General features: G+C 55.8%; 1 protein-coding gene across 2 annotated transcripts in view; it reads left to right on the forward strand.

Annotated features, from left to right (window-relative positions):
- Window positions 1-22,927, forward strand: part of ATP2A3 (ATPase sarcoplasmic/endoplasmic reticulum Ca2+ transporting 3) — a 33,596-nt gene that overhangs the window by 8,527 nt on the left and 2,142 nt on the right. Inside the window, exons 2-21 of one of the 2 annotated variants that reach the window (XM_023731140.1) lie at window positions 1,825-1,842; window positions 2,078-2,160; window positions 3,695-3,799; window positions 3,991-4,129; window positions 4,406-4,486; window positions 4,576-4,661; window positions 6,239-6,703; window positions 8,354-8,448; window positions 8,599-8,701; window positions 9,912-10,043; window positions 10,435-10,560; window positions 12,170-12,388; window positions 12,503-12,838; window positions 14,218-14,438; window positions 15,354-15,556; window positions 16,128-16,213; window positions 20,595-20,731; window positions 21,190-21,307; window positions 21,838-21,955; window positions 22,331-22,403. In XM_023731140.1, the coding sequence (XP_023586908.1) occupies window positions 1,825-1,842; window positions 2,078-2,160; window positions 3,695-3,799; window positions 3,991-4,129; window positions 4,406-4,486; window positions 4,576-4,661; window positions 6,239-6,703; window positions 8,354-8,448; window positions 8,599-8,701; window positions 9,912-10,043; window positions 10,435-10,560; window positions 12,170-12,388; window positions 12,503-12,838; window positions 14,218-14,438; window positions 15,354-15,556; window positions 16,128-16,213; window positions 20,595-20,731; window positions 21,190-21,307; window positions 21,838-21,955; window positions 22,331-22,403 (2,944 nt within the window). The remainder of the gene's footprint in view (window positions 1-1,824; window positions 1,843-2,077; window positions 2,161-3,694; window positions 3,800-3,990; window positions 4,130-4,405; window positions 4,487-4,575; window positions 4,662-6,238; window positions 6,704-8,353; window positions 8,449-8,598; window positions 8,702-9,911; window positions 10,044-10,434; window positions 10,561-12,169; window positions 12,389-12,502; window positions 12,839-14,217; window positions 14,439-15,353; window positions 15,557-16,127; window positions 16,214-20,594; window positions 20,732-21,189; window positions 21,308-21,837; window positions 21,956-22,330; window positions 22,404-22,927) is intronic. The other variant, XM_004376124.1, reaches the window with a different exon arrangement.

The following is a 22,927-nucleotide window of genomic DNA, read 5'->3' on the forward strand; positions in this document are numbered from 1 at the left end:
TAGATCAGAAGGAAAAAGTCTGTTTGATTTTAATCTCGACGCAGGACGCTGGAGATTACATTTTCCACGGAAAATGTCAGCCGCTGCCTAAAATAGGACTTTGGAGAAAACGCTAGAAAGTATTTTTAGGTTATGTGTTTCCCTCATGGATTCCTGCAGCCCGGTGGACTGCTTGATACTCTCCATGGTTCAGCTGCCAGGTGCAGACCCCTAGACCTTTCAAACAGGTGGTCTGGGGAGAAGGCTCCCACGGGAAAAAATGCTTGCGGGTACACAAGCCAGAAACAGGTGGACAGATGCAAAGACCCATTTCACGTGTCAGGAGGAGGAGGAAGAAGAAAGCACCGACCTGGGGTGGGGCCTTGGCATCTGCATTTCCATCAAGCTCCCAGGTGATGCTGATGCCGCTGGCTCTGGAGACTGTCCTTTGAGTAGCAAGGGGCAAGGGGGGCAAGAGGAGTGGGGCTCAGTTAGCCTTCAGCCTGGGAGGGGCCTCAGAGAGGCCTGAGCAGGGGCAGGAGCTCAGCCTCGGCAGGGGGAGCCTGTCAGAGTCCATCCTCTAGGGCCCAGCTCCCGCCCCTCCCACAGCCCCACAGAGAAACACTTGCTGTGTGACCTTGATCAAGTCGATGCTTTACTCTGAGCCTCGCTCTTCCATCTATGAAACAAGGCTGTGGCTCCCGCCCCACTCCCCCTTTAAGATGTTGGGATGATTCAGAGACATCAGGTATCCGAGGCAGCCAGGTACAGGTACGAGTCCAGGTACCAGCTAGCCTGGTACAAGAGGTGCTTCAGGAAACAGAAAAACTCTGCATGTAAAGTGCTGGCAGGTCCTCTTGGTGTTCGAAGTTCAGAATGTTCAGTAGGTCTGGGGCTGTGGGTGGAGGGGAGTCTTCACTGACCTTGCCTGGAGAGGAGGACCTGGGGGGGACAAGCTGAGGCCCAGCCCTCAGGGATGGAACTTTGGAAGGGTTCCTCACTGAATAGGATGCTGGCTGATGGGGTCTTGTTCAGGGGAAGCCCCCAGGGTAGGGTGAGGCTCTGTTGCAGACCTCAGCCAGTTGGTCCTGGAGTAACAGGTGTGTCTAACACCCTGTGAGCAGAAGCAGGGCTGGGTCTCACTGGCTTGAGCAAGCCAGTTGCCATTAACTCGACCCTGACTCATGGGGACCCATGTATGTCAGAGTAGAACTGCACTCCTCAGGGTTTTCAATGGCTGATTTTTCAGATGTAGGTCACCAGGCCTTTCTTCCAAGGCACCTCTGGGTGGACTTGAACCACTAACCTTTTAGTTAGCAGCCAAGCATATTAACCATTTGCACCACCCAGAGACTCCATTGGCCTGAGCAGATGACCTCCATTTGAGTTGCTTGTAGAGGGAGGGGCCACTTTGTGATGGGGGTGGGGAACATTGACTGGCTGGCCCTCTGAAGAAGGGCAGTGCAAGGGAGCTTTGAGACCTCCTGCCTTCTCTAGACCTCAGTTTACCCTCTGTGCAATGGGAAAGGAGCTATATATATATGGGGGGTCTGAAAAGGCCCTCCCGGCTCTGGTTTTATCCTAATGTGAGCCACGCCACACCTGACCTTCCTCACTCAGAGTTGGGTGGGGTGAGGGGCTAGAAGCATCTGGGCTCAGACTGCTGGGCTCAGACTGTTCTGAGGTCCAGTGACCTCAGAGAGCCATTGGATATACGTCCAGATCATCCTGGGGGCCTGGGTGGACACAGTGAGGAGGGGCTGCCCAGACACCTCTAAAGCCCCACTGTATAACCCAGTCATTTTTTGTCTCTTCATGGCTACCGTGGCTGCCTGGATCCTGCAGAGCTCCCGACCGAGGAAGGTGAGGCTTGGGCCAGGGCAGGCTGTGAAGCCGCAGGGAGACGTCCTTGGGCCCTGAGCTGTCAGGGTGTGCTCCCTCCTCCCCTCTAGCGTGAGGCGTTGCTGCGTCCTCAAGGGCCCTCAGGGGCCTTGAGTTTTCCCTCTTCCAGCTGCAGGGAGGGAGGGGGCCAGTTGGTCTTTGAATGGGGGAGTCAGTCGTCAGGGGCCCAGGCCTCACGTGGCTCTCCTGTTCCCAGGGAAGTCCCTGTGGGCGTTGGTGCTGGAGCAGTTTGATGACCTGCTGGTGCGCATCTTGCTGCTGGCCGCCCTGGTCTCCTTTGTAAGTAGCACCCCGCCCGCCACCATGGCCTGGAGCCCCATAGCTGCAGCTGTGGGCAGCGGGGAGGGAGAGCCAGGTCCCAGCAGTGCTCTCAGCCATGGGCAGCCCTGAGCCTGCTCCCTGGCCCTACCTGCCCCCTGCTCTGCTCAGACCTCGACTTCCCTCACCTGTACCCTCGCAGCTCCACACTGGACTCCTGGCTCCCACCTGGCCCCCTCCAGTCCATCTTGCACCCTGGCTGTCAGAGTGAGCTTTCAAAAGCACAAGTGGGACCTGCCCATCCATGGCTTAGCCTAGGGTTTCTCAATCTCGGCCCTGCTGACTTTTTGGACCCAATAATCCTTTGTTGTGGGGGGCTGTCTTGTGCGTTGTAGAGTGTTTAGCAGCACCCCTGACCTCTGCTTACCAGATGCCAGTAGCAGCCTCTGGTTGTCACAATCAAAAATGTCTCCAGATATTTCCAGATGTCCCTGGGGCACAAAGTCGCCTCCAGTTGAGAGCCACTGCCTCGGCCCCTCCCATGACTCCCTGTGCTCCTCATACATACTTTGGAGCCTTCACTTTTTGCATCCTTCTCTTACTGCTGCTCCCCTTTGCTCTTCCCCCATTGCTGGTGCCGTGGGGCCAGGGTAGGAAGGAAGTGAGGGAGACAGTTGTTGTCATTGGTGACTGAGCAGCAGAGACCCAAATGGAACTCAGGGTCATTTCCAGGCCACGCTGAGGGTGGACATGATTCTGGTTCCTGGCCCTACCCCCGGCAAGGCCTGGGGAGGAGACCTCATCTTGGTGGCCTAGAGCGTGGGACAGCAGGGGCACTGGATGGGACTCTTCCCCTCCAGCCAGCAGGGGCCCAGCCAGCTGTGTCTGGCCCTCCTGGTCACTGTCCTCATGGACAATGGGGACTCTTGCAGAAGAAGTCTATCCATGCAGAAGCCTAAATCAGCTGACCTGAAAGGGTGCTTGTACCCCTTCACTGTACAGATGGGCACACTGAGCCCATGGAGGGGCCAGAGATAGAAATGGGACTTGGACTTGGTCTCCTGCCTCCCAGCCTGGGCACCTGGGCTCTAGGTCTAGAACAAGGCTCCTTTGGTCAGTGGATCTCAAATGTGATGGGGCACAGAATTACCTAGGCTTGTTAAAACACAGGTGCTGGGTGCACTCTGTTAGTTTCTGATTCAGTAGGTCCGGGATGGGCCCCTAGAGTTGCATTTCTAGCAAGTTCCCAGGAGATGCTGTTGCTGCTGGTCTGGGACCCCACTTTGCTCTAGGCAGCCTTTGGGGTCTCCAGCTGGTGGTTGTATAACTGCCCCATGGCCCTGAAGGTTGGCCTGGGGGTGACATAGGCTGTGGCAGTCACTGCTTGAGGGAGCTGAATGTCCTGTAAGCCAAGGCCTTCTCAGAGTTGCCATCTCCAAGCCAGGGATCCCAGGGGATCTCCCCCACCACGAGGAGGCAGACAGGAGGTCCAGGTTACAAAGGGAAAGACAAGCAGGTCCTGCCCACAGTAGCCCACACTCTTTGATCCCGGCAGGTCCTGGCCTGGTTCGAGGAAGGTGAGGAGACCACGACAGCCTTTGTGGAGCCCCTGGTCATCATGCTGATCCTTGTGGCCAATGCGATCGTGGGCGTCTGGCAGGTGGGAGGCACGAGGGTGGGGCCAGGGCCCTGGGGTCTCCCAGCTGCTAGGTGTGACCTCCGCCCAGTGCTGGGATCCCCTGCAGGTCCTTCTGCTTCCAGTGCCATCCTAGACCCTGAGGGTGTCACTCTGCGTGGGAGGCCGGCTGGGGGCAGCAGGGACAAATCACCTGCTCACCTTGTGTTCTGCAGGAACGCAATGCTGAGAGTGCCATCGAGGCCCTGAAGGAGTATGAGCCTGAGATGGGCAAGGTGATCCGCTCGGACCGCAAGGGTGTGCAGAGGATCCGTGCCCGGGACATCGTCCCCGGGGACATTGTGGAAGTGGCAGGTGCACCATGTGACACTGGTGATCCCGTCCCCGTCTGTGCCTCCATCTTTCGGCTATGCATTCAGAGGGATGACTGTTGGATCCTTCCAAAGCTCCTCTGCCAAACCCCCATTGTACAGATAAGGAGACTGAGGGCCAGAGGGAAGGGGGCCACCTAAGGGATCACACTCAGGCCCCTGCATGCCAGCCCCAGCCATGGTTCCTGGGAGCCCTCCTGGCTTTTGGGGGGGTAATACCCAAAGCCCCACACTCAGCTGGGCTTGCCTTCCTCCTCAGTCGGGGACAAAGTGCCTGCTGACCTCCGCCTCATCGAGATCAAGTCCACCACACTGCGAGTGGACCAGTCCATCCTGACAGGTGAGCCCTGGAGGCCTGGCCAGGCAGGGGCTGGATCAGGGCACAGGGGCGTCTTCGTGTGGTGTTTCTCATTCTTATTCCACGGCCAGGTGAATCCGTGTCGGTGACCAAGCACACAGATGCCATCTCAGACCCCAGAGCTGTGAACCAGGACAAGAAGAACACGCTGTTTTCTGTAAGTCTCTGGGATGCCTAGGCCTTCCTAGAGCCTTTGCCTGGACAATAATAACAACAGCATGAAGATTACTCAATAAAGTCCCACAAGAAAGAACCTCACCAATTATTGACAATACATGCATGTTTTAACAAATTGTGTTTACTGAGGGTCATGGGCTTAGTACTGTTCTAAGCCCTTTACATATATTAACTTTTTTTTTTAAGTCCTCACAACAAGCCTTTGAAATAAGTACTCTTGTGATCTGTAGTTTCCAGCAGGCACAGAGAGGTTAAGTAAGTTGCCCAAGGTTATACAGGCAGGGAGTGACGGAGCTGGGATGCGAACCCACATTCTCCGAAGTTTTCCCCCTTACCTACTAGACTGTTGTTGTTAGGTGCCATCGAGTCGGTTCCAACTTATAGCGACCCTGTGTACAACAGAACGAAACACTGCCCAGTCTTGCGCCATCCTCACAATCATTCTTATACTTGAGCCCATTGTCGCAGCCACTGTGTCATTCCATCTCATTGAGGGTCTTCCTCTTTTTCGCTGACCCTCTATTACCAAGCATGATGTCCTTCTCCAGGGACTGATCCCTCCTGATAACATGTCCTAAGTATGTGAGATGTAGTCTCGCCATCCTTGCTTCTAAGGAGCGTTCTGGTTGTACTTCTTCCAGGACTATCCTGCCTTAATCTGGAAAGAGGAAGAGCTTGCCTATAAACACTCAACAGAAAGTTCTCTAGAGGCAAGAGGGTTGCAAAAGTGGTGGAGGATGGCAGAACAGTCCATGTCAGATGGGAAAACTGCTTTGGGGTGGGGAGGAAGACTTCAAGGGGCATGCTCCAGCATCAGCAGCTGTCCCCAAAAAGCCTTCTGAGCAGGGTGTGCTGGCTAACTGCAGGCCCTTCCCTTAGGTCAGGGGCCTGCGGGGGTGGGGACAGGGGTGGAGAGCTATTGTTCAGGGCAGAAGAAGAGGGGCCGAGGCTGCCACCAGCACCTGCCTGCTCACCACCTCCAGCACAGCCATCCATTAGAAGGGACACTGAGTTAATAGCCTCCTGGGAGCAACTGTGTCTTGGGCCTCTGTTGGGCCATTGTACAGAGGAGGACACTGAGACTCAAGGCTGGCTGTCCTTTACACCAAGACCTGGGGATTTTACTGGGGCCTTGGGAGTGGAGAGGCTTAGACTCAGGTTTTCTGTATTCTTTAATAAATATTTATGGACGGTTTGCCAGGGATCACCGTCAGCCACATCCTCCTGTGTGGCCATGTGGGTTGTTCACAAGTCACATTTTGATAGGTTGGTGTCTATGCTGTGCTGGTCAGTATTGGCCCTGGTGCCTCCTCTGAGCCAGTCACTGGGGACATGGCGATGAACCAGAGCCCTGTCCTCATAGAGCTGATGCTGTCATGAGGGAGACAGCAGTGGCTAATTAAATATATAGCTGCATGGGTCTGGGAGTACTAAGCAACATGAGGGAAAAGGAAGCCAAGTAGAGGGATTAAAGCCCTACAGTGGCCTGAAGGAGGCAGGGGTCCGGGGTCCTGACTGAGGTATCAGCAACTCTGCCGTCGTCCCTGACTCTGCCAGGGCACCAACATCGCGTCAGGCAAGGCGGTGGGTGTGACCGTGGCCACTGGCCTGCACACGGAGCTGGGCAAGATCCGGAGCCAGATAGCGGCGGTGGAGCCGGAGCGGACCCCGCTGCAGCGCAAGCTGGATGAGTTCGGGCAGCAGCTGTCCCGTGCCATCTCTGTGATCTGCGTGGCTGTGTGGGTCATCAACATCGGCCACTTTGCCGACCCAGTCCATGGCGGCTCCTGGCTCCGTGGTGCCGTCTACTACTTCAAGATTGCTGTGGCCCTGGCTGTAGCCGCCATCCCTGAGGGCCTCCCGGCTGTCATCACTACATGCCTGGCACTGGGCACGCGGCGCATGGCACGCAAGAATGCCATTGTGCGGAGCCTGCCCTCCGTGGAGACCTTGGGCTGCACCTCGGTCATCTGCTCGGACAAGACCGGCACACTCACCACCAACCAGATGTCCGTCTGCCGGGTGAGTTGCCACAGCCAGCTTGGGGCCCCACTGGTGGTGTTGTGTGATGCTGGGCAAACTGGGCTTCCTCTCTGGGCCTCTCCCTGCCTTCCTTTTTGGCTGGGGATGGAGGAGAGAATCTGTGGGCCCTTCCATAGTGGGGAGTAGATCCAGGTTTTCATGGAGTCAGAGTGGAGGGCTGGCAGGTTGTACTGGACAGAGCCTGGCTAGGTCACTGTGGAGCCCCAGGCAGGTTGCTGCCCGTCTGTGAGCCTCAGTTTCCTCATCTGAAGCGTGGGTGTGCGAGCCCTGCCAGGTGACCATAAAGACACAGGAGAGGGTCAAGTTTAGCCTTGGTGTCTGAGCCAAGCTGGGGCTGCAGCCAGGTTCCACCCTGCTTCCACCATGGCTCTCTGTGGTCAGCGCCTGTCACCAGATAGGCCTGCTCCAGTGACCTAGGAAAGGCCAAGGCAGGAATTATTTATTCCCTGGTGTTCCAGCCCACATCCTGGGCCTGCTGCCCACGTGCTCCAGGGATTCTGGCTGAGGCTTCAGCAGGCCCATGGGGCAGAGGGCTCCTCCCGACTCAGCAGAGAGGTGGGTGGGGTGATGGTGAAGGCTGTGGGCTTCCCACCCCTCCCAGGTACCAGGTTCCTCCATGGCTCCTTCCTCTCCCAGCCCTGCTCCCACAGTCTGCCGGCTGGGCAGCCTCGGAAACTTGGGCTCGGTATTCTGAAGTCTTAAGGCTTCCTGGAAGCGCATCAGAGGCTGCTGCAGGGGAGGGGACACCAGCAAGCTTTACTGCCCTGCAGCCCCTCACTTTGCCCCAGAGCTCTCCTAAAATCCCTAGTGGGACTTTATTTGAACAAAGTGTTCCTCAGCCCAAATAAAGACTTGAAAAACACAGCGTAGGGAAGTTGCAGAGGCCTCACTTGCTGGATGCTGGGCTGAGAAACTTCACTTTTCAAGGGGCTGCACTTGCTGGGGAGCTGCTTCCAGGAGCAGGGAGGAGAGCAGGAGGGGAGACACGTTTACTGAGTACCTACTGGGTGCTGGGCTGGCCATTTGCTTGGGAATGTGCAGCGAGGCAGTTCCCAGGATGCTGGCTGGCAAGAAAATGGGCTGCCCTGGGAGGAGGTGAGCCCCCCTGTCCGTGGGTGACCCAGGAGCCCTGCCAGCAGAAGCTCATGCCCTGGGGACACCTCTGGGTAGGAGGGGTCTGTGCCTCAGAGTGGTGTGTAGGCTTCCCAGGAAGGGAAATTAGGGGCAGCTGGACTCTGATCCCACCTACTCCCCAGAGGAGAAACTGAGGCTTAGGTGCTCGGCAGATTATGATGAACAGAATCAGGCAAGGACCAGGCTTCCCATCCCAGCTCAGGGTTCCATCAAGCCAGCAGCTGCCCCAGAGAGCACTGAAGAATCTGCCATAAACGCCTCCCAGGTCCAGAGCAAACTGACAAGCCCGAGCTGCAACACGCCCGGACAGAGCAGAGAGGCCCCCACCCCCCACCCCATACTCTTACACTGCACCTCCGTGACCCTGGGGGTGGGGTTGGCTCTGGTGGCTCCTAGGGCGGCCGGCCCTACAGGACCTCACCCCATTCAGACTGGCTGCCTTGGGAGGGGAGAGGCAACCCTGGCCGGGCCTGAACACGTCCCTTCGCTCCCCAGATGTTTGTGGTGGCCGAGGCCGAGGCCGGGGCACGCTCCTGCCGCTTGTACGAATTCACCATCTCGGGTACCACGTACGCCCCGGAGGGCGAAGTGTGAGTGCGGTTCGAGGGGGCGGGGCTTTCTGGTGAGAAAACGCAGAGGGGTGTCCGGGAGCAGGACCTCCTGGAGGTGGGGTCGAGGGGAGGGGCACCTCCCGGGGGCGGAGCCAAGGCCCTTGTACTGACAGCACAGGCACCCCACAGGCGGCAAGGAGAAAAGCCTGTGCGCTGCGGTCAGTTTGATGGGCTGGTGGAGCTGGCGACCATCTGTGCACTGTGCAACGACTCAGCGCTGGACTACAACGAGGTGGGACCCCACTCCCTTTCACGTCCTCCTTAGTATCCAAGCACCCAGGACAGACCCTTGTCCCAGTTTCAAAGCTCCCAGAATTGGCGGTGGCTACCCGCTTGGAGATCCACACCCCAGGGGCATTGCCAACCCATGCACACCTCCCCTGCCACCCCTCCGCCTCCCTCAGACTGTCTTCAGGACTGAAGGGCCAGGGACCCCTAGGGAAGAGATTTGCCAGATTGGAACTAAGGAGCGTGTTTAAGGCATGAGGCCCAGCCCAGAAAGGGCCCACATGCGTAGCAGCCTTAGGAGATTTAGGCATGAATGCCCTTCTGTGTGGCTGGAGTTGGGTGATGAAGCACAGGAGGCTGTGAAGCGTGAGGGCAAGCCCTTGTCCAGACCAAGTCAAGTGTCTATGCCAGGCTGAGGGCAGCAGAGAGCCACAGAGGGCTTTGAGCAGAGGTGTGGCAGGGTCAGATTTGCATTTACAGAAGGTCACCCAGGCTTCCTGGGGTGGGGTGGCGGGGGGGGATGAACAGAGCAGGCAGAGCGACAGTGGAGCCAGGGAACCCTGTGTGGCTGACCAGGCCAGAGTGAGAGGTTTAGGAGCTAGAAACCCTGGGACTTGGTGTCTGTTGGGTGAGAGGGAGAGGAGGTTAGGGTGGCTCCTAGTTGCTGCCCTGGGTGGGGCTATCACTGGATTTGCAAACACAGGGAGAGGAGGGGGTGGTCTGAGGGGCCCCCAGGACTACGGTCTGGCAGGCAGCAGTTGGACATGTGGGTTTGGGGCTCAGGAGAGGGTCACAGCTGGGTACTGGTATTCATGAACACATGAGAGGCAGTGGAAGCAGTAGGCATATGAGGCCCCAGGGAGAGATAGTGGTAGGCAAGAGGCAGGGGCTGGACAGCAGAGTTGGACCTAGAAAGAGGAGCTGGTGAAGGAGAGTGGGAAGGGGTGAGCAGAGAGGTGGGGAGAGCTGGGAGGGCACACGGCCATTGATACCAGAGGAAAAGAGAGTCCGAAAGGGAAGGTGGGCAGCACTGCCTGATGTTGCCCAGACCCAGGTCAGCCAGACTGGGAAGGGCCCACCAGCCTTGGTACAAAGGAAGTTATATGTAACTCTGGCAAAGGGGGCTCCACGGTGGGGAGTGAGTGGAGGTGAGACTGGGAAGCCTGGCTGGGGGCTGCCCTGCCCCTCACTCCTTGTTCCCTGGTTCCCCCCAGGCCAAGGGCGTGTATGAGAAGGTGGGAGAGGCCACAGAGACAGCTCTGACTTGCCTGGTGGAGAAGATGAACGTGTTTGACACTGACCTACAGGCCCTGTCCCGTGTGGAGCGAGCCGGCGCCTGCAACGCTGTGAGTAAGGTGGCAGGCTCAGGCTGCAGGCTGCTTGGCTGGGGTATCTGGAGAAGGGAGAGAGGAGAACAAAGTCTTGGGGGGCTTCTGGGAGGAGGCAGGACTTCAGATTCCTAGTAAGACTTGGCTAGGGAAGGAAGAGGGAAAACAGCTCTGTGTGGGCCAGGGCTTGGAGGAGGAAGTGCATAGCATGCATAGCATGGTCAGGAAATGGCAGCTTTTCAGCATCTCTGGCTGGAGCGAGAGGTAGAGGCCTTGAATGCCAGAGTCAGGAGTATAGACATTATCCCGCAGGCAGGAGAGGGTGCTGCCTGGGACTGAGCAGCTGGTGAGGGAGCAGACAGGGGAGCCGACTCTGCCCCTCACGCCCTGACCTGCTGCGGCCCCACAGGTCATCAAGCAGCTGATGCAGAAGGAGTTCACCCTCGAGTTCTCCCGAGACCGGAAGTCCATGTCAGTGTACTGCACGCCTACCTGCCCTGGCTCGGCAGCCCGCGGCAGCAAGATGTTTGTGAAGGTGGGGGCCTGGCTGACTGGCCTGGGGCCCCTGCACACCTGGGGTCTGAGGACTTGGTCACTAGTCCACTGAATCGGCAGAGACTGCAGCTGTGGGAGACCCATTGTTAAAGCAGAATGAGGGTAGCCAGCCTGCCTTGGGGAAGTAGGAGCAGGATCCAGGCCTGATGGGGATAGAAGCAAGGCCAGGTGCCTGAAACCTGCCCCTCTCTATGGCCCCAGCCTGGGCTGCTTGTCTGTGGGCGTCAGTATCCCCATCTGAACGATGGGGTCAGCTTGGAGGGTCTCGGAAGCCCTTTTGCCTCTGACTGGTGGTTTTGAGGCCATTGGTGCCCATCTGGTGCTCCGTGTTTTGGAAACTGAGTCCCAGGAAGGGAAAGGAACAGCTCTCACCCAGATCTTTGTCCACAGCACTTACTGTCACTGCTTCCAAACCTGAAATAGGAATCGGAGCCCGAACTTCACCCCACATTGGAGGTTTTAACCTCTTTTGAAATGTAAAGGCTCTTGCATTGGTGCTTAAAACCAAAAAACCAAACCCATTGCCATCAAGTCAATTCTAGCTCAGAGTGACCCTGTAGAGTAGAGTAGAACTGCCCCATAGGGTTTCCAAGGAGCGGCTGATGGATTCAAACTACCGACCTTTTGGTTAGCAACCAAGCTCTTAACCACTGTACCACCAGGGCTCCGCATTGGTGCTTGGGCCACTTAAAAAAGTTAATGTCTAGGGCAGGGCTTCAAACCAGTTCACTCTGGTTGGAACCCCTGCTGAGAATTTGCATCTTTAACAAGTTTCTAGGCCATGCTAATGCTGCTGGTTAGGGACCAATTCTGAGAACCACTAGTAGAGCAGTGATTCTCAAAACTGATTATACATAAGAATCACCTGGGGATCTTAAAATGTAGATTCCGATTCAGTATATCTGGGATGGAAATGCAAATTCTCAGCAGGGGTTTGAACCTGAATGGTTTCAAAGCCCTGATCTGAGTTCAAACCCCTGATCTGTTTGAACAGGGGTTCAAAGCCCTGATCTGGGTTGACCCTTTGGGAGAAGGAGAAGCCATTGATTAAGCAGTAACAGGCAGTGGCTGTTCCCAGGCCTGGGGTGGGGTCCAAGGTGAGACTCTGAAGCTCCAAGGAGCCTGTCACCCCGAGCCCAGCTTCCCCCAAGCCACATCCACCACCCCCTCTACATGGCCCTGTATCTGGTCCCCAGGCAGAGCTCAGCCTGCCTCCCTGCTGCTGAGGCCCCACAGGCCTGGAATTCCAGTAGCCCCAGGTGGGCAAGAAGCAGGGCTACAGGAAGGATGCTATACCCACCTTTACCCCCACCCCCAAAATGCTGCAGCAGGCCTTCTCAGCTGCAGGCTGGTGTGGGGAGGGTACCACATGGTGGGTGGTCGTGGTCCCCTTCCCACCTCCTTCTTGGGTTTTCTCACAGTGAGGCTTTCCTACCCTGGACTTTCTAAGGTGGATTCTGGGCCTGGCCTTGCTGTGCGTACCCTTGGGGGCCTTTTCTGTCTCTGGGCTTCAGTTTCTTCAATTGGGCAGGATGGAAGGGGGGTTGTGACTGGCAGAGTTGCTTCCCCGTCTTGCCCCTACTCCACAGGGGGCTCCTGAGAGTGTGATCGAGCGCTGTAGCTCAGTCCGCGTGGGGAGCCGCACAGTACCCCTGAACACCACCTCCAGGGAGCAGATCCTGGCAAAAATCCGGGATTGGAGCTCAGGCTCGGACACACTGCGCTGCCTGGCACTGGCCACCCGGGATGCGCCCCCAAGGAAGGAAGACATGCAGCTGGATGACTGCAGCAAGTTTGGGCAGTACGAGGTGGGTGCTGGGGTGGGGTCTCAGGGTGGGAGCCATGCAGCCCCTGCAGCAGCTGGGCAGGTAGTGGATTGAGGATGAGCTCAGGCCCAGCTGGCATCTGCCCCCTCCCTACAGACGGACCTGACCTTTGTGGGCTGTGTGGGCATGCTGGATCCGCCACGGCCCGAGGTAGCTGCTTGTATTGCCCGCTGCCGCCAGGCAGGCATCCGCGTGGTCATGATCACAGGGGACAACAAAGGCACGGCCGTGGCCATCTGCCGCCGGCTTGGCATCTTCGGGGACATGGAGGACATGGTGGGCAAGGCATACACAGGCCGGGAGTTTGATGACCTCAGCCCCGCGCAGCAGCGCCACGCCTGCCAAACAGCCCGCTGCTTCGCCCGTGTGGAGCCCGCACACAAGTCCCGCATCGTGGAGTACCTGCAGTCCTTCAATGAGATCACCGCCATGGTGAGGCCGCAAGACAGGAGCCTGGGGGGGGGGGGACATGGGGGAGCGCTTGTCACAGGGCTTGGAGAAGCAACTTGTACAACCCCCCTTCCGCCTCATTCTTATTTTTTCCAACATTGTATTACAAACATTTTGAGACTCTTAGAGAAATTGAAAGAATTTTACAGAGAACACGGGTATATTCACCGTCTAGATTCTGTGACTAGCATTTTGCTATATTTGCTTTATCTCATTCCTACCCATCTCTTCATTTTTAATCCCTCTTTTTTTTTTTTTAAAGCATTTCATAGTAGTTTGCAGACGTCAGTACACTTTATCCTTATGTATGTCAGGGAGCATAGCATTAACTGGAGATCAGCATTTGTATATGGTTCTTTTTTTTCCTTTATGAGGCAAAATTTACATACGATGAAATGCACAAATCTTAAATGTACCATTTGATGAGTTTTTTATAAATGCGCATACCTGTGTAACCCAAACCTGTATAAGATATAGAACATTACCATCAACCCACAAGTTCCCTCATGCCCCTTCCCCATCAGGCCTCTTGCCCACCTGAGGCAACCACTGTTGCAGTTTTTTTCTATCCTAGATTAGTTTTGTCTGCTTTAGGTTTTCATATGAATGGAATCATACAGTACGTACTCTTTTGTGTCTGCCTTCTTTCTTTTGAGATTTATCCATGTTGTTGAGGGTATCAGCAGATCATACCTTTTTTATTAGTGCATAGCATTCCATTGTGTGAACATACCACAGTTTATTTATCCATTTACCTTTGGATGGACATTTGGTTTGGGCCCAGGTATTTTTCTTTCTCATTCTTGATCCTAACCTATTCTTTAACACTGATTGGATTATTGACCTCAACCTCACCCTTGACCTGGCCTCTGATATTAATCTTGACCTCCACCTTAATCTGTGTTTTTTTTTTTTTTAACCTTGAGCCTGAGTCTCATTCTTGACCTTGACCTTCACCTTGGCCCATTCTTGACCTTGACTACAAAACCTACCTGGTCCTTGACCTGGACCACAACCTTGACCTCATCCCTGGTTTGGCTTTAGCTTTGCCTCTGACCTCAATTTCATATTCTACCCCATCCCCAACCTTAATCTCATCCCAGCCCTCACTGTTGACCTACCCTCATCCATGTCTCTAGCCTCATCATCTTCTCTGGCCTTTGACTTGATTTTCTCCCCAGTTTTGTCCTTGTTGGTACCCCTCGCCTTCCCCTTAGCCTCATCGCCAGCCTGATTTCTAAGCTCACTCTTGACCTTGTTCTGTTCAGCTGCCTGCTTCCTTAGGTCAGGCTGATCTCGGGGGAGATGGGGAGGTGAAAGGGAAGTTGCTCAGGTGTGGTCCTATCTAACCTGGCCCACAGACTGGTGACGGGGTGAATGATGCTCCAGCCCTGAAGAAAGCAGAGATCGGCATCGCCATGGGCTCGGGCACAGCTGTGGCCAAGTCAGCATCAGAGATGGTATTGTCAGATGACAACTTTGCCTCCATTGTGTCTGCGGTGGAGGAGGGCCGGGCCATCTACAGCAACATGAAGCAATTCATCCGCTACCTCATTTCCTCCAATGTCGGCGAGGTTGTCTGGTGAGGCCCTCCTCGCAGTCCTTCCTCTCAGCTCCTCTGGGCCAGCTTCTGCATCCCTGAGATAGAGAAATGCTTGTTCTTGGGATGGGCTGAGGAAGGATGCGTGCTGTGCTTTGGCTGGGGCCTTCCAGGGGCGGGGACACCATGTCATTCTCAAGAGGCCCTGTTGACCTATGGACCTCAAGGAGGTGCCTCAAAAGTCCCCTGTCATCCCTTCAGCTATGACCTTCTTCCCGCTTTCCGAGTCGCAAGACGGTAGAAACTAGCCACACCTTTGGGCAGCAGTGCGTTGGTGTGTGTATGTACATAAGGATCTAATTGTGTATGTGTGTGCACGTGGTTGTGTGTGCCCTAGTAAGAGGAGTGTGCACGTGTACTCTTATGCATCTGTGAGCATGAGTACAAGCACAGAAGGATGTGCCAGCATGTAACTGTATATGCATTTACATTCATGTGTGAGAGATGCCTGTGGGGAATGGTGAGCACATGTTTGCCTGTGCAGGTGTGAATTCCACATCCCCGCACATCGGTGCAAGCGTGTGGGTGTCTGTGGGTTTGTGTGGTGCGTGCTAGGTTTTTGCATGTGTCTGTGAACAAACGTGTGTATGCTTGGGAATGCACTGTTCGTGTGTGTGTGTGTATGTGTGTGTGTATTTGGCCTCTCCTAGGTCCGAAGAGCAGACGTGTAAGGTCTCCAGAGCTGGGACTGGGGGAGGCAGGTTGGCCCAATGTGAGGCAGGGATGTATATACACACCTCTCACTCATGCACACACATCAGGAATAGCAGGGAGAGGAGGGGCTGCCGTGGAGACAGTGGGTGAGCTCCCCAGCCTGGGTGTGAGCAGGAGCTGGACCCTCCATCTGGTGGGGGCCTGGCCCCTGCTGGGGGCTAGAGCCTATAACTCTGGTTCCAGCATCTTCCTCACGGCAATTCTGGGCCTGCCCGAAGCCCTGATCCCTGTGCAGCTGCTCTGGGTGAACCTGGTGACGGATGGCTTGCCTGCCACGGCCCTGGGCTTTAACCCGCCAGACCTGGACATCATGGAGAAGCCACCCCGGAACCCCCGTGAGGCCCTCATCAGTGGCTGGCTCTTCTTCCGCTATCTGGCTATTGGCGGTGAGCAGGCTCCAGCCCTCAGTGGGGTTCCAGGAATTTCCTAAAACCCTTGTATCAGTTAGAATTCACAGACAGTGTGATTCAGTCTTGCTTGTGCCAAGAGGCTGTGTGGGCTCACAAGACTAGATGCAAGCTTCAGGAATGATGGATCCAGGCCTCAGACAGTATTATTGTTGGCTTTGCCTCAACTCCATTCTCAGGCAGGTGCCGCTCAGGGTAGCAGGATGGCTGCTACAGCTCCAGCCCTCATGCTGACTCTCTTACAACCCCAAGTTCAGAAGAGAGAGCCTTTTATCATTCCCTCAGTGGTGTGGTAAACATGTCAGGCCTGTTCTCATTGGCCCAGATTGGGCCACCTGCTTATCTCCTGTTGCCAGGGGTGTGGCAGAGGCTTATTGCAAATCAGGGCCCACCACTGATGCTGAGGGTAGATCTTTGCAAACCACATGGCTTAGAGATGGAGAGGGTGGCTCCCTGAGGGAAATTCAAGGGCTTGCTAGGTAGGGGGAAGGGCTGCCTGAAAACCACAGCCATCCCCTACCCTACAGCCCTTCTCCTCCCCTCCCTGCAGTGTACGTGGGCCTGGCCACAGTGGCTGCTGCCACCTGGTGGTTCCTGTATGATGCCGAGGGACCTCACGTCACTTTCTACCAGCTGGTGAGCAAGTGGCAACAAAGGAGCCTGTTGGGGTCAGACCTGAACTAGAATTTTCAGCTTAAGTTGTTGGAATTTCAGGGGGCCAGAACCCCATGGTTTTGGCCAACCACTGTCCCAACCTGCCCTCATACATATATATACACATCCATACCTAAAGAACCAAGCTCCGAAGCCACTGGAAGCCTAGATATACCATCACAGCCCTCTAAGCCGGAGAAGAGGCTGCTCCCTCTCCAGTCAGTTCATTAGGGAGGGACCGAGGGGCATATCTGCCTGGAAGTGTTTTACCTTTATCAGGGAACCCCCAAAACACTGAGGCCTCAGAGTCATGGTGGAGCTTTAGGCAGAAGGTCAAACAGCAGCTGGGGGTGGAGGGGAGGAGTCTGCCTGGCCGTCCTCCCCACAGCCAACAGGTGTTTCTCAGAGGAGAGGCCTGCTGAAGTCGCCCGGCTTGGCACGGAGGAGGAAGCCAGTGGCTGGCAGGTGCCCCACACAGGGCCAGCTTAGCTCGGCACAGTTCTGGAAGCAAGCACGGAGACCCCTCAGCTGCCTTCTAACAGTCTGTCCCTCTGCCACAGAGAGCTGCAGGGATGCGAACTTTCTTCCTCTGAGTGTGCCTGCCCACGTTACCTTCTTGTAGATAGAAGTGCTCAGGGAGGCGTCTTTCCCATCCCTGGGAGGGTCAGGAGAGCCTGGTGAAATGGCTTCTCCCCTGCTCAATCTCCCCAGTCTGAAGGCGGTGTGAGGGCTGTGGTCACCATCCTCTCTGGGGGCTCTCTGGTTTCAGGGATTCTCATAGCATGCAGCATTCACATCCAGGAAGAAGTGGGATGGCCTCCTGGGCAGGAGGCAGCCCAGGGTTACTTTCCTGGCACCCACCAGCCCTGTCACTCTCCCTTTGCAGCAGCGCAGAGCCCAGGCCCCAGGCGCTCATCTCAGAGGCTGGCGCTCTCCCCAGCCCACAGCAGAAGGCTCGGGACAGCTTTGGGCTCCTCTGCTCACTTGGGTCCTGTGGGAGCAGCAGGGTGGGCACTGGGGGGTGTGCCAACAACCACCCGCTGCTGCGTTCTTCCAGCCCCATCTCTGTTGCCATCCTTCCTACTAAGGATCCCAAATCTTTGACCCCAGACCTCTCTTCTGAGCCCCGGCCCCGTATATCCAGCTGGACATCTCCTCTGGGATGACCCACAGATCCATGGCACTAGCTGAGTCCAAAACCAAGTACATCACCTTTCCCCCATATGGATAACTTCTCCTCCATCCCCATCTCCTGGGTTGGTCCAACTGCCCACCTGGTCACCCAAGCCAGATTCTGAGAGTTGTGCTAGACACCCCCCAGGCCCACCACCAGTCAGTCCTCAAGGCATGCCAGTTCTCATTCATCTGGTTGGTCAGCAAATGGCTATTAATCACTGACTATGTGCCAGACAGCAGCCCTTGGGTGGCGCAGATGGTTAAGCACTTGGCTATTAACTGAAAGGTTGGCGATTTCAACCCACCCAGAGGCACCTCAGAAGAAAGCCCTGGCAATCTGCTTCCAAAAGGTCACAGCCATGAAAGCCCCATGGAGCACAGTTCTACTCTGTAACACATGGGGTTTCTGTGGATTGGAATCAGCAGCAACGGGTTTGGCTTTGGTTTGGTTTTGTGTGCCAGACACAAAGTGCAGGGTACATGGCAGTGACTAAGCAGGCAAAGTCTTCACAAAGAGCTTACAGCGTGGCAGGGGAGAGAGCCATGGAAATGCGCAGTCACATTTTAGAGTGGGAAGTGCTTCATAGAGAAAAGGCAGGTGGCTGTGGGACTCAGAAGTGTCAGGGGTCAGACCTGAGGTAGAACGTCCAGCTTGAATTATTGTTGAAAGTTCACGAAGGGGTCCAGAGCTCCGTGGTCGCTGGAGGAAGCTGCCAAGAGGTAACAGAGTGGTTAAGAGCATGGGGCATGGAGCCTGGATCCAGGCTCCCTGGGTTCACACCCTGGTCCTACCACATTCTAGCTGACTTTGAACAAGCTACTTAACCTCTCTGCGCCTTGGTTTCCTTATTTGTAAAGTGAGGACAATAATAGTCCCTGCCTGATAGGCTTATTGAAAGAATTAACTGAGTTAATACTTGTAAAGTGCTTTGAGCGGCCCCTGACACGTGACCACCTACCAGTTGTTGTCAGGTTGCTTCCAACTCATGGCGACCCAATGTGTGTCAGAGTAGAACTGCACTCCATAGGGTTTTCAGTAGCTGATTCTTGGAAGTGGATTGTCGGACCTTTCTTCCAAGGCACCTCTGAGAAGACTTGAACCAGCAACCTTCCGGTTAGCAGGAGTGTATGTTAACTATTTGCACTACCCAGGGACTCTGATGTATTATGTAAATGTTAATTAAGTTAATGAAACCCAAAGGGTGGCTTGCAGGATAAGGTGAATAGGAAATACTCAAGTAGGCAAAGGGAAAACGCAGGCAGAGGAATGGCTTCACCAGTAGAAATGGGCTCCTAATGAACCCGTGAGACCAAAGATCCAGCACGAGCAACATCTAATAAACAATTCTGGAGGCGGTGCTGTGACCCACAACCTGATGGCTAATGCATGCATGGCAGGTGGTCACTGGTGAAACCTGAGGTCTGAGTTGGGCAGGATGTTTATGGCAAGAGCAGGGAATCTGTTGAAGCCCCTCGGCGTGTTCCTGTTTGCATTTTCTTCCCTGTTCGTATTGTCTTTGCTGTGCCTGGATGGGAGATGTGTATACGTGCGTGGACGTGTGGGATGAAGCCATTCAGGACTGCGAAGGGGAGACCTAGCTGGTGGCAGGAGGACTTGGTCGTCTGGTCCCTGGGTGGATGGAGCCAGGCTTAGGTGTTAGGGCAGTTCCCTGCTCTGCTATCAGTACCAAGTTAAAACATGTGCACTTGATCCTACTTGGTTTTCGGAGAAAACCTCACTGTTGATTTAAATGAGGGTAAGATTCTCAATCTCTTTGTTAAAATAAGAAATCTATCCAAGCCCGTGGTCTTTTATCACTTTTCATTCCACATGAGAAGGGCAAGGTGCCAACAGCCCCTTCTGACTCAGCAGAGCCGCCTTGCCCGTCCGTATTTATGCAGCTGGAGGGAACAGATGTGATTGCTGGGCAGCAGGTCAGACAGACAGACATTCTACAGGCTTCTCTTTGAGGGTTACTTTCCCAGCATGTGGCCCCAGTTTCTAAACCCTTCATTTAAAAGATCTCTGTGTTCAGATTAGACTCCAAGGACAGATTTATGTTATCAGAGAGCTGAGCTGGTTAACGGTTGTGAATATTCCCACTCACCTCCCTGACGCTGGGGAGAATGTTCTCAGTTTAGCGTCTTATCACAGCAGATTCTGCGCAAGGTCACAAACAGAAAGACAACTCTTCCCTGGGGCTGCAGAGGAGGGCCACCCTGTTTCTCAGGCTCTGAGAGCTTCTTGTTAATTGGAAAGCCCTGTGTTATTAAGGAGCCCTGGTGGTGTAGTGGTTCCAGCAGTTTGAATCCACCAGCCGCTCCTTGGAAACCCTACGGGACAGTTTTACTCTGTCCTGCAGGGTCGCTATGGGCTGGAATTGGCTTGACGGCAACAGGTTTTGTTTTGGGTGTTGTTAAGGCTGTGCTCTGGCAATTCATTTGTCTACGTCATAAGCAAAAAGCAGGTAGTGCAGAGCTTGATCTTAGTGGCAGAAGGGGAGTGAGGCACGAATGGAATTGTATTTAATAACAATGAGTACGGCATGTGTAGCCTTCACCTTCTACGCCACCAAAGCTGGATTCTATTCAAGCACGATTTTGTTGGCTGATGTTCACGTTTGTTTATTCAGTGGTCTCAGTCAATCACCACCCCCACTCTTGCGCTTCAAACTCCCATGTACCGCAGGGTAAAGCGTGGGCCCTCCCTTTGGCCCCAGAGCCGCTGTTGTCCTCCCTAGCCTTATGGGTGGGTGGGGCGGGTCTTTGTTTCTGATCCCAGGAGATGGGATGGAGGAGAGGGTACGGTGTAGGGGTAAGGTGATGTACTTGGTTCTAGACTTGGTGAGTGCCACGGGTCTATGGGACATCCCAGAGGAAGTGTCTGGCTCCTCTCCCTCTGATCCACCAGACCTCTGCCCCAGGACAGCTCTGCCCTCCTCACTCCTGTGTACATGCTTCTGTCCTGGTATGGTGCAGCTCCCTAAGCCCCTCAGCCCCCATCCTGGGTGAGTACCCCTCCCCAGCTCCCTGGCTCACCCTGGGCAGTGCTTTGCCCACTGGTCATGACTGAGTCTTCAAGGTGTAGGCTGAGGGCAAGATGAGGCTTCTGTCTTCTGACCAACCTGGCCCTCCCTGACCACTCTCCCCTAACCCCCCTCCCCCTACCACACCACGGCGCCCTCAGAGGAACTTCCTGAAGTGCTCCAAGGAAAACCCGCTCTTTGCTGACGACGTTGACTGCAAGGTCTTCGAGTCTCGCTTCCCAACAACCATGGCCTTGTCTGTGCTGGTGACCATTGAGATGTGCAATGCCCTCAACAGGTGGGCTGGGTGGGGGCCCTCGACTGGGGGGTCGGAGGGATGGGGACAGACGCGGCTTAAGATTGGGTCTGAGGGTTAGAAGGTTCAGGACTAGGGTCTGAGGGATGGAGGAGTCCAGGATTGGGGGCTGAGGGTCAGAGAGGCTTATAAGGGGGGTTCTGAGAGTCGGTGGGGACCAGAATTGAGATCTAGGGGACAAAGAAGCTCAAGACTCAGCCCAAAGGTTGGAAGAAATAGGGTCAGGATTGAGTCTGAAGGGCAGAGAAAGGGGGTCCATGCCCCAGACAGGCCCCTAGAGGAAAGCAGGCAGACAGCTGACAGCCCTTCCAGAAGCACTCCAGCTCTTAACCCCAACCAGGGCGGTGCTGGGACTCCGGCCACCCTGGCTGCCTTGCATGGTGGGTGCCCCCAGCAGGGCCCCAACCCGGCCCGAGGTGAGTGCTCTGTGCTTTTGGCAGCGTCTCGGAGAACCAGTCGCTGCTGCGGATGCCGCCCTGGCTGAACCCCTGGCTGCTGGCGGCCGTGGCCATGTCCATGGCCCTGCACTTCCTCATCCTGCTTGTGCCGCCCCTTCCCGTGAGTTGCCCCACCTCCATTCTCTGGCTCCTGGGGTGACAGGGTCCAAATCCTCCTCTGACATCATAGACCCTGGGTGGTCACTGGGCCTTGCCAGGTCATCTGAGAGAAAGCCCGCCTGGAGGATGGGGAAGTGGGGGATCTGAAGGTGCTGGGTGGGTGTGGCCTCTGCTGGGCCCTGAGCAGGCACTGTCCCCAGATGTGCCTCTCTGTCAGGAACCCTCAGGCTTAGGGGACAGAAGCGGTAAACACCCCCTGCTGCAGGGAACCTCCCAAGTCTGGGTCTGGAGAAAGGATTTGCAGAATCCCTTCTATATCCCAACAGGATGGACAGGCTTTGGGTGTGTGGGCGAGGGTTGGGAAGGACATTTCAGGTGGAGGGAGCTGAACCGCCAAGGATCTGGAAGTGGGAGTTCAAGGGGCGTCTTAGACGTGCTTGTGAGAGTCCACTGTCACCCAAATAGATGGAGTGGGTGGGGTGCTGAGTACGTGGGATGGCCCTTCCTTTAACCAAACCTCCCCTTCCCCAGCTCATTTTCCAGGTGACCCCACTGAGCGGGCGCCAGTGGGTGGTGGTTCTCCAGATATCCCTGCCTGTCATCCTGCTTGATGAGGCCCTCAAGTACCTGTCCCGAAACCACATGGATGGTGAGTGGTAGGCTCCAGGCCCTCCGTGCCCTGCTCACCACGCTGCCTGCCGCCCCCTCCCTGCCCGCCTTTACTCCCTGGGCATCATGGTGTGAGTAGCTGTGCGCCAGCCCTAGTCACGCTTGGAGCCTTTGTCTTGGCACCTTGGCCTTGCTGGATCACCAGGTGGAGAACACGAAGGTGCTCTGTTGGCAGTGACTGTGGTGTCCTCTGGATCTTGCGCTGAAGGGGCCAGGGCAGTAGGCGGCACCGCTTAGGGCCATGCTCCCTTGCCTGCCTCACTCACCATCACTCCCGCATGGCCAGGACCGCTCTTCCCTGGCTCTGGGCCTGGCCTGTGGTCCGACTCCTCTGACCCAGTCCGTCTTTATCCAGGCATTCTCAGGACAGTCTCCCAGGCGTGGAATGGGCAGCTGCTGACCACCTCCCGGACCCCAGACCACACTGGGTTGGCGTCTTTGGTGTCACGTTGTGGGTGGGTGGGTGGGTAGAGGTCTTTGTTTCTGAGCTCACAGCTCTGGGTCTGCCTCAACCCAAGAACGTGCAGAGGAGCAGGCCGGCGCTTGTCATCCACTGCCCGCCTCTGCCAGAGGGGCTCGGAGAGCAGGCAGTTCAGAACCTCCCAAAGGCAACCAAGGCTCCAAGCAGGAGGAGGCCCCCATTCCTGGGAGTTTGAGCCAAGACAGTGGCCACGTGGAGGGGCTGGGGTGGGCCCCGCGATGGCTGAGGCCTTGCTGAGGCAGCTGGGTCCTTGGGGGCCACCTCTGGCAGGCATGTGCCCCAGCCCCAGGGGAGGGGATGGGGGGTGGGACTATAAATAGATCAAGTGCCTGTCATTCCAGGGGCCCCAGGCACTCAGTTGGCCCCCATCTCCTACGCTGGCCAGTCCCCCAGGCGCTGCACATATTTTATCTTTAAAAAAAACAAACAAACAAGTTGGCCTCCTCTCTCCAGAGAGGCTGGCCAACCATA

This window comes from Trichechus manatus, unplaced genomic scaffold, assembly GCF_000243295.1.
Source record: "Trichechus manatus latirostris isolate Lorelei unplaced genomic scaffold, TriManLat1.0 scaffold00040, whole genome shotgun sequence".
NCBI classification, from domain to species: Eukaryota; Metazoa; Chordata; class Mammalia; order Sirenia; family Trichechidae; genus Trichechus; species Trichechus manatus.